Source organism: Oncorhynchus mykiss, chromosome 3 (genome assembly GCF_013265735.2).
Source record: "Oncorhynchus mykiss isolate Arlee chromosome 3, USDA_OmykA_1.1, whole genome shotgun sequence".
Taxonomy (NCBI): Eukaryota; Metazoa; Chordata; class Actinopteri; order Salmoniformes; family Salmonidae; genus Oncorhynchus; species Oncorhynchus mykiss.
The window spans coordinates 62,752,979-62,770,959 of record NC_048567.1 but is presented as its reverse complement, the minus strand read 5'-3'; the positions used below and the strand labels follow the sequence as shown (position 1 = coordinate 62,770,959).

The following is a 17,981-nucleotide window of genomic DNA, read 5'->3' as shown; positions in this document are numbered from 1 at the left end:
CTGCCACTGCTGCTCTTACAGCTAGGCCTACAACCCTGGAGTCACAGATACCACATGTCTATACAGTGTGCAATGCTACTTTAGTCCTGTAGTCCTTTATTCACCTCTCCTCCCTCTTCCCTGACAACACCTGTCTCACCTCTCCTCCCTCTTCCCTGACAACACCTGTCTCACCTCTCCTCCCTCTTCCCTGACAACACCTGTCTCACCTCCCTTCCCTCTTCCCTGACAACACCTGTCTCACCTCTTCTCCCTCTTCCCTGACAACATCTGTCTCACCTCTCCTCCCTCTTCCCTGACAACACCTGTCTCACCTCCCCTCCCTCTTCCCTGACAACACCTGTCTCACCTCTCCTCCCTCTTCCCTGACAACACCTGTCTCACCTCTCCTCCCTCTTCCCTGACAACACCTGTCTCACCTCCCCTCCCTCTTCCCTGACAACACCTGTCTCACCTCTCCTCCCTCTTCCCTGACAACACCTGTCTCACCTCTCCTCCCTCTTCCCTGACAACACCTGTCTCACCTCTTCTCCCTCTTCCCTGACAACACCTGTCTCACCTCTCCTCCCTCTTCCCTGACAACACCTGTCTCACCTCCCCTCCCTCTTCCCTGACAACACCTGTCTCACCTCCCTTCCCTCTTCCCTGACAACACCTGTCTCACCTCCCCTCCCTCTTCCCTGACAACACCTGTCTCACCTCCCCTCCCTCTGCCCTGACAACACCTGTCTCACCTCCCCTCCCTCTTCCCTGACAACACCTGTCTGACCTCCCCTCCCTCTTCCCTGACAACACCTGTCTCACCTCTCCTCCCTCTTCCCTGACAACACCTGTCTCACCTCCCCTCCCTCTGCCCTGACAACACCTGTCTCACCTCTCCTCCCTCTACCCTGACAACACCTGTCTCACCTCCCCTTCCTCTTCCCTGACAACACCTGTCTCACCTCCCCTCCCTCTTCCCTGACAACACCTGTCTCACCTCTCCTACCTCTTCCCTGACAACACCTGTCTTACCTCCCCTCCCTCTTCTCTGACAACACCTGTCTCACCTCTCCTCCCTCTTCCCTGACAACACCTCTCTCACCTCCCCTCCCTCTTCCCTGACAACACCTGTCTCACCTCTCCTCCCTCTTCCCTGACAACACCTGTCTCACCTCCCCTCTCTCTTCCCCGACAACACCTGTCTCACCTCTCCTCCCTCTTCCCTGACAACACCTGTCTCACCTCTCCTCCATGTCCCTGACAACACCTGTCTCACCTCTCCTCCCTCTTCCCTGACAACATCTGTCTCACCTCTCCTCCCTTTCCCCTGACAACACCTGTCTCACCTCTCCTCCCTCTTCCCTGACAACACCTGTCTCCACTCCCTTCCCTCTTCCCTGACAACACCTGTCTCACCTCTCCTCCCTCTTCCCCGACAACACCTGTCTCACCTCTCCTCCATGTCCCTGACAACACCTGTCTCACCTCTCCTCCCTCTTCCCTGACAACACCTGTCTCACCTCTCCTCCCTCGTCCCTGACAACACCTGTCTCCACTCCCCTCCCTCTTCCCTGACAACACCTGTCTCACCTCTCCTCCCTCTTCCCCGACAACACCTGTCTCACCTCTCCTCCATGTCCCTGACAACACATGTCTCACCTCTCCTCAATCCATCCTTTTACAGAGGTGGAGCCTGAAACACCAGCAGAGAGCGAGCCCACGGAGGAGAAGACAGGTGAGAGTCTCAACGGCCTGTGTGACTAAGCACGTGTTTTTATGTGTGTGTGTGTGTTTCAGGGGGAAGGGCTAGTTTGGCTTTACACGCCACACTAAAGTTGACACCACATCGTTGATAAATGAAAACTCATTGTTTTAATGAACTGAAACAGGGGGAGATTTGGATCTGGAGGACGCTATAGCTGAGAATGAGGAAGACACACCCGCGGGAGGGAAGAGGCGCAGCGGGGGCTCAGTTGGTTAGTATCTTATACTGCTGCTGCTAGGGGCTACAACACATGTGGTATGGAACTGGGCAAGAAGAGTTGGCTCCAGCACAGTATAGAACCAGACAAATGTCTGTTAACTGAAACTGACACTTGATATAATAATGGGAACATTTCTACATCATTACACTGTGTCCGATTGATTACATTCTGATATACAGTTAGATATGGAGTCTCTATGGATGAGTCAGAAAACAGCTTCCACAATATATTAACTGCTCAGGGCTCATTGTGGTCTATGACCAATAAAGTGACTAATATAGACTAATGAGTCACATGCAGGAGGTTTATCATGCTCCAACATGCATGAGAACCAGAGACAGAGAGGCCTTCAGGTGCTGCAGCTTACAGACATTTCCAGTCATTAATGACTCACATTCACTATGATCCATATGCAAATATACACTTGGTTAAGTACAGTACGTGTGTGTGAGTGTTTGCATGTAGATTTGTCCTTTCCAACCGGTTAGAGCAGAAACTCTATAGCAGTAAATACCTTCAGGGCATCAACTAGATTACCGACTGAGTTTGAATAATGCCTCCCCCTTCTCTTTTTCCAGCCCATGCAGCAGAAGCAGAAGGTAAAGGCCTTGCTTCCCCTAATGATATATTATGTCAATAATCGGGGGGTGTAGGTGTGTTTTATTTGTGTGTGTGTTATGTGAATAATTGTCTGTTTCTTTGATTTTATTTCTTCTAATCAGGCACAGCTGAAAATCAAGGTGAGTCCTGCTCCCTCACTCTCTGTCTCTCTCTCCAATGTGTGTGTTCTGGATGTTTCCATACTATAGTTTGGTTTCCATACTGTGGAATAGTTTCTAGTTTCCATACTGTGGAATAGTTTCTAGTTTCTATACTGTAGAATAGTTTCTAGTTTCCACACTGTGGAATAGTTTCTAGTTTCCATACTGTGGAATAGTTTCTAGTTTCCATACTATGGAATAGTTTCTAGTTTCCATACTGTGGAATAGTTTCTAGTTTCCATACTGTGGAATAGTTTCTAGTTTCTATACTGTAGAATAGTTTCTAGTTTCCATACTGTGGAATAGTTTCTAGTTTCCATACTGTGGAATAGTTTCTAGTTTCCATACTGTGGAATAGTTTCTAGTTTCCATACTGTGGAATAGTTTCTAGTTTCTATACTGTAGAATAGTTTCTAGTTTTCATACTGTGGAATAGTTTCTAGTTTCCATACTGTGGAATAGTTTCTAGTATCCATATTATAGAATAGGTCCTAGTTTCCAAACTGTGGAATAGTTTCTAGTGTCCATACTGTGGAATAGTTTCTAGTTTCCATACTGTAGAATAGTTTCTAGTTTCCATACTGTGGAATAGTTTCTAGTTTCCATACTGTGGAATAGTTTCTAGTATCCATATTGTAGAATAGGTCCTAGTTTCCATACTGTGGAATAGTTTCTAGTTTCCATACTGTAGAATAGTTTCTAGTTTCCATACTGTGGAATAGTTTCTAGTTTCCATACTGTAGAATAGTTTCTAGTTTCCATACTGTGGAATAGTTTCTAGTATCCATATTGTAGAATAGTTTCTAGTTTCCATACTGTGGAATAGTTTCTAGTTTCCATACTGTGGAATAGTTTCTAGTTTCCATACTGTAGACTAGTTTCCAGTTTCCATACTGTGGAATAGTTTCTAGTGTCCATACTGTGGAATAGTTTATAGTTTCCATACTGTAGAATAGTTTCTAGTTTCCATATTGTAGAATAGTTTCTAGTTTCCATACTGTGGAATAGTTTCTAGTTTCCATACTGTAGAATAGTTTATAGTTTCTATACTGTAGAATAGTTTCTAGTATCCATACTGTAGAATAGTTTCTAGTTTCCATACTGTGGAATAGTTTGGTTTCCATACTGTGGAATAGTTTGGTTTCCATACTGTAGAATAGTTTGGTTTCCAAACTGTAGAATAGTTTCTAGTTTCCATACTGTTGAATAGTTTCTAGTTTCCATACTGTGGAATAGGTCCTAGTTTCCATACTGTGGAATAGTTTCTAGTTTCCATACTGTAGAATAGTTTATAGTTTCTATACTGTAGAATAGTTTCTAGTATCCATACTGTAGAATAGTTTCTAGTTTCCATACTGTGGAATAGTTTGGTTTCCATACTGTGGAATAGTTTGGTTTCCATACTGTAGAATAGTTTGGTTTCCATACTGTAGAATAGTTTCTAGTTTCCATACTGTTGAATAGTTTCTAGTTTCCATACTGTGGAATAGGTCCTAGTTTCCAGACTGTGGAATAGTTTCTAGTTTCCATACTGTAGAATAGTTTCTAGTTTCCATACTGTGGAATAGTTTCTAGTTTCCATACTGTAGAATAGTTTCTAGTTTCCATACTGTGGAATAGTTTCTAGTTTCCATACTGTGGAGTAGTTTATAGTATCCATATTGTAGAATAGGTCCTAGTTTCCATACTGTGGAATAGTTTCTAGTTTCCATACTGTGGAATAGTTTGGTTTCCATACTGTAGACTAGTTTCTAGTTTCCATACTGTAGACTAGTTTCTAGTTTCCATACTGTAGACTAGTTTCTAGTTTCCATACTGTGGAATAGTTTCTAGTTTCCATACTGTGGAATAGTTTGGTTTCCATACTGTAGAATAGATTCTAGTTTCCATACTGTATAATAGTTTCTAGTTTCCATACTGTGGAATAGTTTCTAGTTTCCATACTGTAGAATAGTTTCTAGTTTCCATACTGTGGAATAGTTTCTAGTTTCCATACTGTAGAATAGTTTCTAGTTTCCATACTGTGGAATAGTTTCTAGTTTCCATACTGTAGAATAGTTTCTAGTTTCCATACTGTGGAATAGTTTCTAGTTTCCATACTGTAGAATAGTTTCTAGTTTCCATACTGTAGAATAGGTCCTAGTTTCCATACTGTGGAATAGTTTCTAGTTTCCATACTGTGGAATAGTTTGGTTTCCATACTGTAGACTAGTTTCTAGTTTCCATACTGTAGACTAGTTTCTAGTTTCCATACTGTAGACTAGTTTCTAGTTTCCATACTGTGGAATAGTTTCTAGTTTCCATACTGTGGAATAGTTTGGTTTCCATACTGTAGAATAGATTCTAGTTTCCATACTGTATAATAGTTTCTAGTTTCCATACTGTGGAATAGTTTCTAGTTTCCATACTGTAGAATAGTTTCTAGTTTCCATACTGTGGAATAGTTTCTAGTTTCCATACTGTAGAATAGTATCTAGTTTCCATACTGTGGAATAGTTTCTAGTTTCCATACTGTAGAATAGTTTCTAGTTTCCATACTGTGGAATAGTTTCTAGTTTCCATACTGTAGAATAGTTTCTAGTTTCCATACTGTAGAATAGTTTCTAGTTTCCATACTGTGGAATAGTTTCTAGTTTCCATACTGTAGAATAGTTTGGTTTCCATGCTGTAGAATAGTTTCTAGTTTCCATACTGTGGAATAGTTTCTAGTTTCCATACTGTAGAATAGTTTCTAGTTTCCATACTGTAGAATATATTCTAGTTTCCAAACTGTAGAATAGTTTCTAGTTTCCATACTGTGGAATAGTTTCTAGTTTCCATACTGTAGAATAGTTTCTAGTTTCCATACTGTGGAATAGTTTCTAGTTTCCATACTGTAGAATAGTTTCTAGTTTCCATACTGTGGAATAGTTTCTAGTTTCCATACTGTAGAATAGTTTCTAGTTTCCATACTATGGAATAGTTTCTAGTTTCCATACTGTAGGATAGTTTCTAGTTTCCATACTGTAGAATAGTTTCTAGTTTCCATACTGTGGACTAGTTTCTAGTTTCCATACTGTAGAATAGTTTGGTTTCCATGCTGTAGAATAGTTTCTAGTTTCCATACTGTGGAATAGTTTCTAGTTTCCATACTGTAGAATAGTTTCTAGTTTCCATACTGTGGAATAGTTTCTAGTTTCCATACTGTAGAATAGTTTCTAGTTTCCATACTGTGGAATAGTTTCTAGTTTCCATACTGTAGAATAGTTTCTAGTGTCCATACTGTGGAATAGTTTCTAGTTTCCATACTGTGGAATAGTTTCTAGTATCCATACTGTGGAATAGGTCCTAGTTTCCATACTGTAGAATAGTTTCTAGTTTCCATACTGTGGAATAGTTTGGTTTCCATACTGTAGAATAGTTTCTAGTTTCCATACTGTAGAATAGTTTCTAGTTTCCATACTGTAGAATAGTTTGGTTTCCATACTGTAGAATAGTTTCTAGTTTCCATACTGTAGAATAGTTTCTAGTTTCCATACTGTAGAATAGTTTCTAGTTTCCATACTGTAGAATAGTTTCTAGTTTCCATACTGTAGAATAGTTTCTAGTTTCCATACTGTGGAATAGTTTCTAGTTTCCATACTGTGGAATAGTTTCTTGTTGCCATATTGTAGAATAGATTCTAGTTTCCATACTGTAGAATAGTTTATAGTTTCCATACTGTAGACTAGTTTCTAGTTTCCATACTGTAGACTAGTTTCTAGTTTCCATACTGTGGAATAGTTTCTAGTTTCCAAACTGTAGAATAGTTTCTAGTTTCCATACTGTAGAATAGTTTCTAGTTTCCAAACTGTAGAATAGTTTCTAGTTTCCATACTGTAGACTAGTTTCCAGTTTCCATACTGTAGAATAGTTTCTAGTTTCCATACTGTGGAATAGTTTCTAGTTTCCATACTGTAGACTAGTTTCCAGTTTCCATGCTGTAGAATACCTTCTAGTTTCCATACTGTAGAATAGTTTCTAGTTTCCATACTGTGGAATAGTTTGGTTTCCATACTGTAGAATAGTTTATAGTTTCCATACTGTAGAATAGTTTCTAGTTAACATACTGTAGAATAGTTTCTAGTTTCGATACTGTGGAATAGTTTCTAGTTTCCATACTGTGGAATAGGTCCTAGTTTCCATACTGTAGAATAGTTTATAGTTTCCATACTGTAGAATAGTTTCTAGTTACCATACTGTAGAATAGTTTCTAGTTTCCATACTGTGGAATAGTTTCTAGTTTCCATACTGTGGAATAGGTCCTAGTTTCCATACTGTAGAATAGTTTCTAGTTTCCATACTGTGGAATAGTTTGGTTTCCATACTGTAGAATAGTTTCTAGTTTCCATACTGTAGAATAGTTTCTAGTTTCCATACTGTAGAATAGTTTGGTTTCCATACTGTAGAATAGTTTCTAGTTTCCATACTGTAGAATAGTTTCTAGTTTCCATACTGTAGAATAGTTTCTAGTTTCCATACTGTAGAATAGTTTCTAGTTTCCATACTGTAGACTAGTTTCTGGTTTTCATACTGTAGAATAGTTTATAGTTTCCATACTGTAGACTAGTTTCTAGTTTTCATACTGTAGAATAGCTTCTAGTTTCCATACTGTGGAATAGTTTGGTTTCCATACTGTAGAATAGTTTCTAGTTTCCATACTGTGGAATAGTTTGGGTTCCATACTGTAGAATAGTTTCTAGTTTCAATACTGTAGAATAATTTCTAGTTTCCATACTGTAGACTAGTTTCTAGTTTTCATACTGTAGAATAGTTTCTAGTTTCCATACTGTGGAATAGTTTGGTTTCCATACTGTGGAATAATTTCTAGTTTCCATACTGTAGAATAGTTTCTAGTTTCCATACTGCAGAATAGTTTCTAGTTACCATACTGTAGAATAGTTTCTAGTTTCCATACTGTGGAATAGGTCCTAGTTTCCATACTGTAGAATAGTTTATAGTTTCCATACTGTAGAATAGTTTCTAGTTACCATACTGTAGAATAGTTTCTAGTTTCCATACTGTGGAATAGTTTCTAGTTTCCATACTGTGGAATAGGTCCTAGTTTCCATACTGTAGAATAGTTTCTAGTTTCCATACTGTGGAATAGTTTGGTTTCCATACTGTAGAATAGTTTCTAGTTTCCATACTGTAGAATAGTTTCTAGTTTCCATACTGTAGAATAGTTTGGTTTCCATACTGTAGAATAGTTTCTAGTTTCCATACTGTAGAATAGTTTCTAGTTTCCATACTGTAGAATAGTTTCTAGTTTCCATACTGTAGAATAGTTTCTAGTTTCCATACTGTAGACTAGTTTCTGGTTTTCATACTATAGAATAGTTTATAGTTTCCATACTGTAGACTAGTTTCTAGTTTTCATACTGTAGAATAGCTTCTAGTTTCCATACTGTGGAATAGTTTGGTTTCCATACTGTAGAATAGTTTCTAGTTTCCATACTGTGGAATAGTTTGGTTTCCATACTGTAGAATAGTTTCTAGTTTCAATACTGTAGAATAATTTCTAGTTTCCATACTGTAGACTAGTTTCTAGTTTTCATACTGTAGAATAGTTTCTAGTTTCCATACTGTGGAATAGTTTGGTTTCCATACTGTGGAATAATTTCTAGTTTCCATACTGTAGAATAGTTTCTAGTTTCCATACTGCAGAATAGTTTCTAGTTTCCATACTGTAGAATAGTTTCTAATTTCCATACTGTAGAATAGTTTCTAGTTTCCATACTGTAGAATAGTTTCTAGTTTCCATACTGTAGTTCTTGTCTCAGAGAGTTTTCTCCCCCACATCCCATTTCCATTGTGTGTGTGTGAATGTGTGTGTCTGCGTGCATGTATGTAGTTGTGTGTGTGTGTGTGTGTGTGTGTGTGTGTGTGTGTGTGTGTGTGTGTGTGTGTGTGTGTGTGTGTGTGTGTGCGTGTGTGTGTGTGTGTGTGTGTATGCGTGTGTGTGTGTGTGTGTTAGCCAAGGTTATTATAGTTTTGTGGGGGGTTTTCTATCCGGTTTTTAAATATTATTTGAAATTCTGTTTAGTTTCAGTTAATTTTCAGATCTGATTGCTAGTTTTTTATTTAGTTTTGGTTTTATACATTATTTAAACAATTTTTAAAAATATTATTTCGTTTTGGTTTTAGTGTTTGTTTTAGAGACAGAAACATGCTTGCACTTTTAGGAAAAAAAGTTATATCTAGAGCCGAAAAGGGTTCTTTACGGTCCCCATAGGAGAGCCCTTCCATGTAGAACCCTCAGAGGATTCAACATGGAACCCAAAAGGGTTCTACCTGGCACCAAAAAAGGTTCTCCTATGGGGACAGACAAAGAACCGTTTTGGAACCTTTTCTCCACAAGCGTGGGAGTCTAGGAGCCATTCGTGTTGTATAGTTTTTTGGGGGTATGCCACTTCTTGCAACTGGGGGCAGTAATACATAAGTTAATGGGTCAGGCTATAGGTTAGGTTAAAAACAAAATAGCTTTAATACAAAAAATATATTTACACCAAACAAAAATATAAATGCCACATGTAAGGTTTTGGTCCCATGTTTCACGAGCTGAAATCAAAGATCCTAGACATTTTCCATGCACACAAAAAGCTTATTTCTCTCAAATTTGTGCACTAATTTGTTTACATTCCCGTTCGTGAGCATTTCTCCTTTGCTAAGATAATCCACCCACCTGACAGGTGTGGCACATCAAGAAGCTGATTAAACAGCATGATCATTACACAGGTGCACCTACTGCTGGGGATAATAAAAGGCCACTCAAAAATATGCAGTTTTGTAGCACAACACAATGCAATTGGCATGCTGACTGCAGGAATGTCCACCAGAGCTGTTGCCAGAGAACTGAAAGTTAATTTCTACCATAAGCCGCCTCCAACATCGTTTTAGAGAATTTGGCAGTACATCCAACCGACCTCACAACCGCAGACCATGTGTATGGCGTCGCGTGGTCAAGAGGTTTGCTGATGTCAACGTTGTGAACAGAGTGCCCCATGGTGGAGGTGGGGTTATGGTATGGGCAAGCATAAGCTACAGACAACAAACAAAATTGCATTTTATCGATGGCAATTTGAATGCACAGAGCTATCGTGACGAGATCCTGAGGCCCGTTGTCGTGCCATTCATCTGCCGCCATCACATCATGTTTCAGCATGATAATGCACAGCCCTATGTCGCAACGATCTGTCTCATTGTGCATATCTAGACTCTTGTTCCTGTAAATACAAATGTGAATCTGCAAGAAAATCATATTTAAATGTATATCAAACCATTTTGTTTTTGATGTCACACATTATAGAAATACCTATATACTGTAATAAATAAAACAAAGAAATATCTATTACAAAAGTGTAATAATGGTCAACGTTCAGAATCAAATTAATGTAATGAAAAAACAACAACATTAAAGTAATAATAATATTAAAATATATGTATAAGAGAAAAATGAAAAATATTGTTGGTATTTATATAGTCTATATACTATAATTATAATATATGGAGAAGATAGTACATTTTATATTTCCTCCCTTAACTTGTGGCAAGCTGTGACATATTGTGCTGCCAACTCTATCACCACATACCTTTGCACCAAAAGTAAAGAAAGTGTTTGTTGTTTGATTGTTCTGTCCAATTATTTGACATTTTCATTATGAATTTGGGGGAAAAGGACTCTCTAGGTAATCTATATTTGGGACAGAAGATTAGAAAGTGTTCTTCACTTTCTCTCTCTCCTGACCCACAGTTATGACATACTGTAGTCAGTCCTCTCTGGCCAGCCATGTTTTTTGATGGCGTCCTGTTTCAATTGCCAGGCTATCATCACTAATTCTGTATTTGGTTTATGTTTTTCTTTGTTTGAGGTCTTTTACACGTGTTAAGTATTCTGCTTAAGTGAAGTCTTTCTCTGAACTTCAACCTCACTTTGCCAATAGCCGATGTATGCATTCTTATTATTCACCTCCAGCTGTCTAAGTTTTGCCCTTGGGGACAGATTATTTGTGTTCATGTCGATCTTGTGTATTTGGGCCAGTTTTGTTAACGTGCCACTCTTTGGGCAAAGACTGTTGACTATAAATGCTCTGTACTTGCATGAACCTTCCAAGTTCTGCCCTGCACTCATGGTTTGTGGAATTTCTTTGTACATTTTGGATGTTTTAGGAACATTCTTTCTGTGGATTTTCTGTGGGTGTTTTGTCCCATGATGTATCTCTCTCTCTCTCTCTTTATCTCCCCCCCCCACCCCCCACCCCCCCCCCCCCTCTCTCTCTCTCTCTCTCTCTCTCTCTCTCGCTCTCTCTCTCTCTCTCAAATTCAATTCAATTTAAGGGCTTTATTGGAATGGGAAACATGTTTACATTGCCAAAGCAAGTGAAATAGCTAATAAACAAAAGTGAAATAAACACATTTTTCTTTTACAGTAAACATTACACTCACAAAAGTTCCAAAAGAATAAAGACATTTCAAATGTCATATTATGAGCAAATAGTTCAAATACAAAAGGGAAAATAAATAAACATAAATATGGGTTCTATTTACAATGGTGTTTGTTCTTCACTGGTTGCCCTTTTCTTGTGGCAACAGGTCACAAATCTTGCTGCTGTGATGGCACACTGTTGTATTTTACCCAATAGATATGGGAGTTGATCAAAATTGGGTTTGTGGGTCTGTTTGTGTTTGTGAACAGAGCCCCAGGACCAGCTTGGTGGGCCCAGGTCTGACAGGGCCCAGGTCTGACAGAATCTGTGCAGAAGATCTAGGTGCTGCTGTAGGCCCTCCTTGGTTAGTGACAGAAGCACCCGATCATCAGCAAACAGTAAACATTTGACATTTGATTCTAGCAGCGTGAGGCCGGGTGCTGCAGACTGTTCTAGTGCCCTCGCCAATTCGTTGATATATATCTTGAAGAGGCTTGGGGCTTAAGCTGCATCCTTGTCTAATGTTGTATGGTTTTCCCCCAACACCACTTTCCATCAATTTGTATAGCAGACCCTCATGCCCAATTGAGTCAAAAGCTTTTTTGAAATCAACAAAGCATGAGAAGACTTTGTCTTTGTTTTGGTTTGTTTCTTTGTCAATTAGCGTGTGCAGGGTGAATACATGGTCTGTTGTACGTTAGTTTGGTAAAAAGCCAATTTGGCATTTGCTCAGTACATTGTTTTCACAGAAGAAATGTATGAGTCTGCTGTTAATGATTATGCTGAGGATTTTCCCAAGGTTGCTGTTGACGCCTAGGTACAGTGCCTTGCGAAAGTATTCGGCCCCCTTGAACTTTGCGACCTTTTGCCACATTTCAGGCTTCAAACATAAAGATATAAAACTGTATTTTTTTGTGAAGAATCAACAACAAGTGGGACACAATCATGAAGTGGAACGACATTTATTGGATATTTCAAACTTTTTTAACAAATCAAAAACTTAAAAATTGGGCGTGCAAAATTATTCAGCCCCTTTACTTTCAGTGCAGCAAACTCTCTCCAGAAGTTCAGTGAGGATCTCTGAATGATCCAATGTTGACCTAAATGACTAATGATGATAAATACAATCCACCTGTGTGTAATCAAGTCTCAGTATAAATGCACCTGCACTGTGATAGTCTCAGAGGTCCGTTAAATTTGTGGCCTGTATATTTTATCATTTCATTTAGGATACCATCAATACCACATGTCTTTTTCGGTTGGAGGGTTTGTATTTTGTCAAGTTCAAACCCCCAAGCTTATTAAAACAAGCGAACACTGAAACAAAACAATAAAGGACACGTGAAATAACCAACCGAAACAGTTCCGTGTGGAACACACAGACACAGAAAATAAACACCCATCAAACACAAGTGGGGAAAGGCTACCTAAGTATGATTCTCAATCAGAGACAACTAACGACACCTGCCTCGGATTGAGAACCATACCAGGCCAAACGCAAAAACACAACATAGAAAACAGAACATAAACAAACCCATCCAACTCACGCCCTGACCATACTAAAACAAAGACATAACAAAGGAACTAAGGTCAGAACATGACAGTCTGTGTTTATATGGGGCAGCATGGTAGGGGCGGCATGGTAGCCTAGTGATTAGATTAGTGGTTGGATTAGTAACCGGAAGGTTGCAAGGTCAAACCCCCGAGCTGACAAGGTACAAATCTGTCGTTCTGCCCCTGAACAGGCAGTTAACCCACTGTTCCTAGGCCGTCATTGAAAATAAGAATTTGTTCTTAACTGACTTGCCTGGTTAAATAAAGGAAATATAAAAAAAATTAGTGATTCACCGTAGCGAAGGAGTAGGCTCAGGTTTTCTGGGTCTCTATGTTTTTGGTTGGATAGGTTTCTCAATTTCTTTCTTAGGTTTCTGTATTCTTCATCAGACCATTTGTCATTGCTGTTAATTTTCTTACTTGACATGTTTTTATTTGATAGGGAAGGTGAGAGGTCAAATATACTGTTTAGATTAAGTTTACACTTTCACTATTACAGTGAAATGTTTTATCCAGGAAGTTGTCTAAAAGGATTGAATTTGTTGTTGCCTAATTGTTTTTTGGTAGGTTTCCACACTGCTTTCCTTCCCTCTATAGCATTTCTTAATATTATTCAGTTCCTTTGGCTTTGATTCCTCATGATTGAGTATTGCTCTGTTCAAGTAGACTGTGATTTTGCTGTGATCTGAGAGGGGTGTCAGTGGGCTGACTGTGAATGCTCTGAGAGACTCTGGGTTGAGGTCAGTGATAAAGTAGTCTACAGTACAGTCGTGGCCAAAAGTTTTGAAAATGACACAAATATACATTTTCACATAATTTGCTGCTTCAGTGTCTTTAGATATTTTTGCCAGATGTTACTATGTAATACTGAGGGATAATGACAAGCATTTCATAAGTGTCAAAGGCTTTTATTGACAATTACATGAAGTTGATGCAAAGAGTCAATATGTGCAGTGTTGACCCTCCTTTTTCAAGACCTCTGCAATCTGTCCTGACATGCTGTCAATAATCTTCTGAGCCACCTCCTGACTGATGGCAGCCCATTCCTGCATAATCAATGCTTGGAGTTTGTCAGAATTTGTGGGTTTTTGTTTGTCCACCCGCCTCTCGAGGATTGACCACAAATTCTCAATGGGATTAAGGTCTGGGGAGTTTCCTGGCCATGGACCCAACATATTGATGTTTTGTTCCCCGAGCCACATAGTTATCACTTTTGCCTTATGTCAAGGTGCTCCATCATGCTGTTCCTGAATGGTTGGGAGAAGTTGCTCTCGGAGGATGTGTCGGTACCATTCTTTATTCATGGCTGTGTTCTTAGGCAAAATTGTGAGTGAGCCCACTCCCTTGGCTGAGAAGCAACCCCACACATGAATGGTCTCAGGATGCTTTACTTTTGGCATGACACAGGACTGATGGTAGCACTCACCTTGTCTTCTCCGGACAAGCTTTTTTCCGGATGCTCCAAACAATCAGAAAAGGATTCATCAGAGAAAATGACTTTACCCCAGTCCTCAGCAGTCTAACCCATGTACCTTTTGCAGAATATCAGTCTGTCCCTGATGTTTTTCCTGGAGAGAAGTGGCTTTTTTGCTGCCCTTCTTGACACCAGGCATTCCTCCAAAAGTCGTTCGCCTCATTGTGCGTGCAGATGCACTCACACCTGCCTGCTGCCATTCCTGAGCAAGCTCTGTACTGGTGGTGCCCCGATCTCGCAGCTGAATCAACTTTAGGAGACGGTCCTGGCGCTTGCTGGACTTTCTTGGGCGCCCTGAAGCCTTCTTCACAACAATTGAACCGCTCTCCTTGAAGTTCTTGATGATCCAATAAATGGTTGATTTCGATGCAATCTTACTGTCGGCAATATCCTTGCCTGTGAAGCCCTTTTTGTGCAAAGCCATGATGACAGCACGTGTTTCCTTGCAGGTTACCATGTTTGACAGAGGAAGAACAATGATTCCAAGCATCACCCTCCTTTTGAAGCTTCCAGTCTGTTATTCAAACTCAATCAGCATGACAGAGTGATCTCCAGCCTTTCTGAAAACTTTTGGCCACGACTGTACTACTGCTAAGAGATGAGTTATAGGTGTACCTACTGTAGGAGTCCCCTCGAAGCCTACCATTGACTATGTACAGACCCAGCGTGCGACAGAGCTGCAGGAGTTGTGACCGTTTTTGTTGGTTGTGTTGTCGTAGTTGTGCCTAGGGGGGCATATGGGTGAGGGAATGCTGTCACCTCCAGGTAGGTGTTTGTCCCTTGTGTGTTGTGGGTGTCAGGTTCTTGTCCGGTTCTTGTCCAGTTCTGGCATTTAGGTCACCACAGACTAGTACATGTCCCTGGGCCTGGAAATGATTGACTTCCCCCTCCAGGATGGAGAAGCTGTCTTCATTAAAGTATGAGGATTCTAGTTGGGGGATATAGGTAGCACACAGGAATAAATTTTTCTCTGTTGAGATCATTTCCTTTTGAATTTGTAAAATGTTCCTGTTTTGATTCATTCATTTTAGCCTACCTGGTTAAATAAAGGTGAAATAAATTTTTTTTTTAAAAAAATAATAGAGTGAGTTAGTTCTGCTCTATACCAAATTAACATACCCCCCTGAGTCCCTTCCCTGTTTTACACCTGGTAGTTTGGTGGCTGGGACTACCAGCTCTTTTAACCTAGAGGGCAACCAGTGGGTCCATCTCCTCTATACCATATTTCTTGTAGGATGACAATGTCTGTATTTCTGATATTCCAGGATGAGATAGTGAAGGCTTTGTGTTCCATAAAGTGTCCAATGTTGTTAGTCGTGTGGTTTGGCCTCAGACCATTGGCTTGGTCTAGTGCTCTCTTTCTCTCTCTCTCTGTCTGTATTACAGGGTGGTGACTGATACAGCTCCAGGCTCTATATGAACCCTAGTATTAAAAGTCCAATAGAACAGAGAGGCAGTTTTCCCACTTAATGATTAAGCTATGTTCATCCATACACAGATACAAGCCATGTAGGTCTACACACAACACATTAAACCTGAAAGTACACTACAGTGCAGTTTTTGTTGCTGCCCCTGCACATCAAACATAATATGAAAATTCATAAATTACTCATATAAATAAATACATTGGATAAATAAACATATTTGTATGTGTGTACACTTTTAGAAAAAAGGGTTCCAACAGGGTTCTTCGGCTGTCATCATAAGATAACCCTTTTTGGTTCCAGGTAGAACCCTTTATGGTTCCAGTTAGAACTCTTCTGGGGTTTATGTAGAACCCTCTGGGAAACATGTGGTATCTCTACTGTGTGGTTGGTTGGTATTTACTTGACAGTGGTATTGACAGTCATCTACAGGTTGATTTGCAGGTGCATTGGGAGATTCAAAATAAAATAAACTTCCTCCCAGCTTACTCTCAAAGTATCCCTTGTTTATTGCACTAATGTATTGGGGAAAGTGGAAAAGTGATACTTAGCAAGTGAAGTGTGAGGGGGCGGGGGGGGGGGGGGGGGGTTCTATTCATTTGAACTATGGTTGTTATTTCTTGTATGTAGTGACTCGGTTGTGATAGTATTCTGTTGTGTTACATTGTCTTGTGTGGTAGAAGTCAGATTGATGTGGTGACAGAGTTAACAGCTGTTGACTTAGTGAGTTAATAGCTGTATCTGCTGACAGTTGTGTGGAAGGTAACGTATTGTAATTATTGGATGTATGTTTCAGAATAATCTCTGCTGTAGCTGGTGTTACAGACACACACCTCACACACACTCGTCACACACACTCAGCACATTTCATAGGGAACGCCACTGCTCTGGACACAAGCAGAGCCCAACAGTGTATATACATATGGTTATGGATGCAACGGCATCACGCTGCATCTTTGTTGCGAAATACAGTATTGCATATCTACTGTGAAAATACTGTATATAACCACCTAACAGAACCTTTCAACAAGCTGCATTATAAGCAGTGTTATAACCACTTTTGTCTCTATAGGGTCTAGCTCTGGCTCGGTGGTGGGCATTCTGTGTGCTATCGGCGTGGCGATCGTTGGAGCTGCCACCGGATACTTCACCTATCACAAGAAGAAGCTCTGTTTCAAGAACAGTGGAGGTGAGATCCATCAACTACATACTGTCTGCTGCTGTAGCTGGCCCGTTCCACGGAAAGAGTACCTTTTGCGTCCCTTTGATATTTTAAGTAAAATTGTGCAGCAATATTTATTCAATGAAGTGCCCTTTGATATAGACCACATGGAAAATTCAATAAATCTGATTTTCTATATGAATAAAGACTTGCTTAAGTGCCAAAATTCATCATTTTAACATATCCCTCTGTGACTTCTAGAAAGATTTTAATCCACTGAATCCCAACATTTCTCAATGTTTTCACCAGTATTGTAAAGCCCTAGTAATTTTTTTGCTTTGACAGAGTCATTTCTGAAGATGATTATTTATGTCATGTGATTAGTGATTCATTTAATAGTCAGATTATTCTATCCCTCATTTTAAGGTCTACCCTGTTACATGAACTGAACTCTCTTTTTAATATGGTGAAACTATTCATAATTATTATGTTTTTTTTTACATCTAATAGTCAAATCCTAGTGTAAAAGCAGGTGAGCTGGTTCTAATCTTTTTGGCCATGTGGTAGAAAACTGAACGGTTGAGCATAACACATTGATAGACAGGCTAGAAATGTTTTAACAATTCAGACCTGGACTCAATAAGAATCAGAGTGTAAAAGCGATAGCCAACATAACGATAACATAACGATAACCACATAGTTGATGTTTTGTTGGTGGTGGAACTGCATTGGAGCTGTCAAATCAAATCAAATCAAATCAAATCAAATTTTATTTGTCACATACACATGGTTAGCAGATGTTAATGCGAGTGTAGCGAAATGCTTTTGCTTCTAGTTCCGACAATGCAGTAATAACCAACAAGTAATCTAGCTAACAATTCCAAAACTGCTACCTTATACACACAAGTGTAAAGGGATAAAGAATATGTACATAAAGATATATGAATGAGTAATGGTACAGAGCGGCATAGGCAAGATACAGTAGATGGTATTGAGTGCAGTATATACATATGAGATGAGTATGTAAACAAAGTGGCATAGTTAAAGTGGCTAGTGATACATGTATTACATAAAAATGCAGTAGATAATATAGAGTACAGTATATACGTATACATATGAGATGAATAATGTAGGGTATGTAAACATTATATTAGGTAGCATTGTTTAAAGTGGCTAGTGATATATTTTACATCAT

The 17,981-nt window shown here is 39.5% G+C and overlaps 1 protein-coding gene across 2 annotated transcripts in view; it reads left to right on the top strand.

Moving 5' to 3' along the window:
- Nucleotides 1-17,981, top strand: part of LOC110520353 (fibrous sheath CABYR-binding protein) — a 31,889-nt gene that overhangs the window by 9,353 nt on the left and 4,555 nt on the right. For both annotated transcript variants that reach the window (XM_036974882.1, XM_036974881.1), the window contains exons 4-8: nt 1,667-1,717; nt 1,872-1,958; nt 2,546-2,566; nt 2,690-2,707; nt 16,697-16,813. In XM_036974882.1, coding sequence (XP_036830777.1) covers nt 1,667-1,717; nt 1,872-1,958; nt 2,546-2,566; nt 2,690-2,707; nt 16,697-16,813 — 294 coding nt within the window. The remainder of the gene's footprint in view (nt 1-1,666; nt 1,718-1,871; nt 1,959-2,545; nt 2,567-2,689; nt 2,708-16,696; nt 16,814-17,981) is intronic.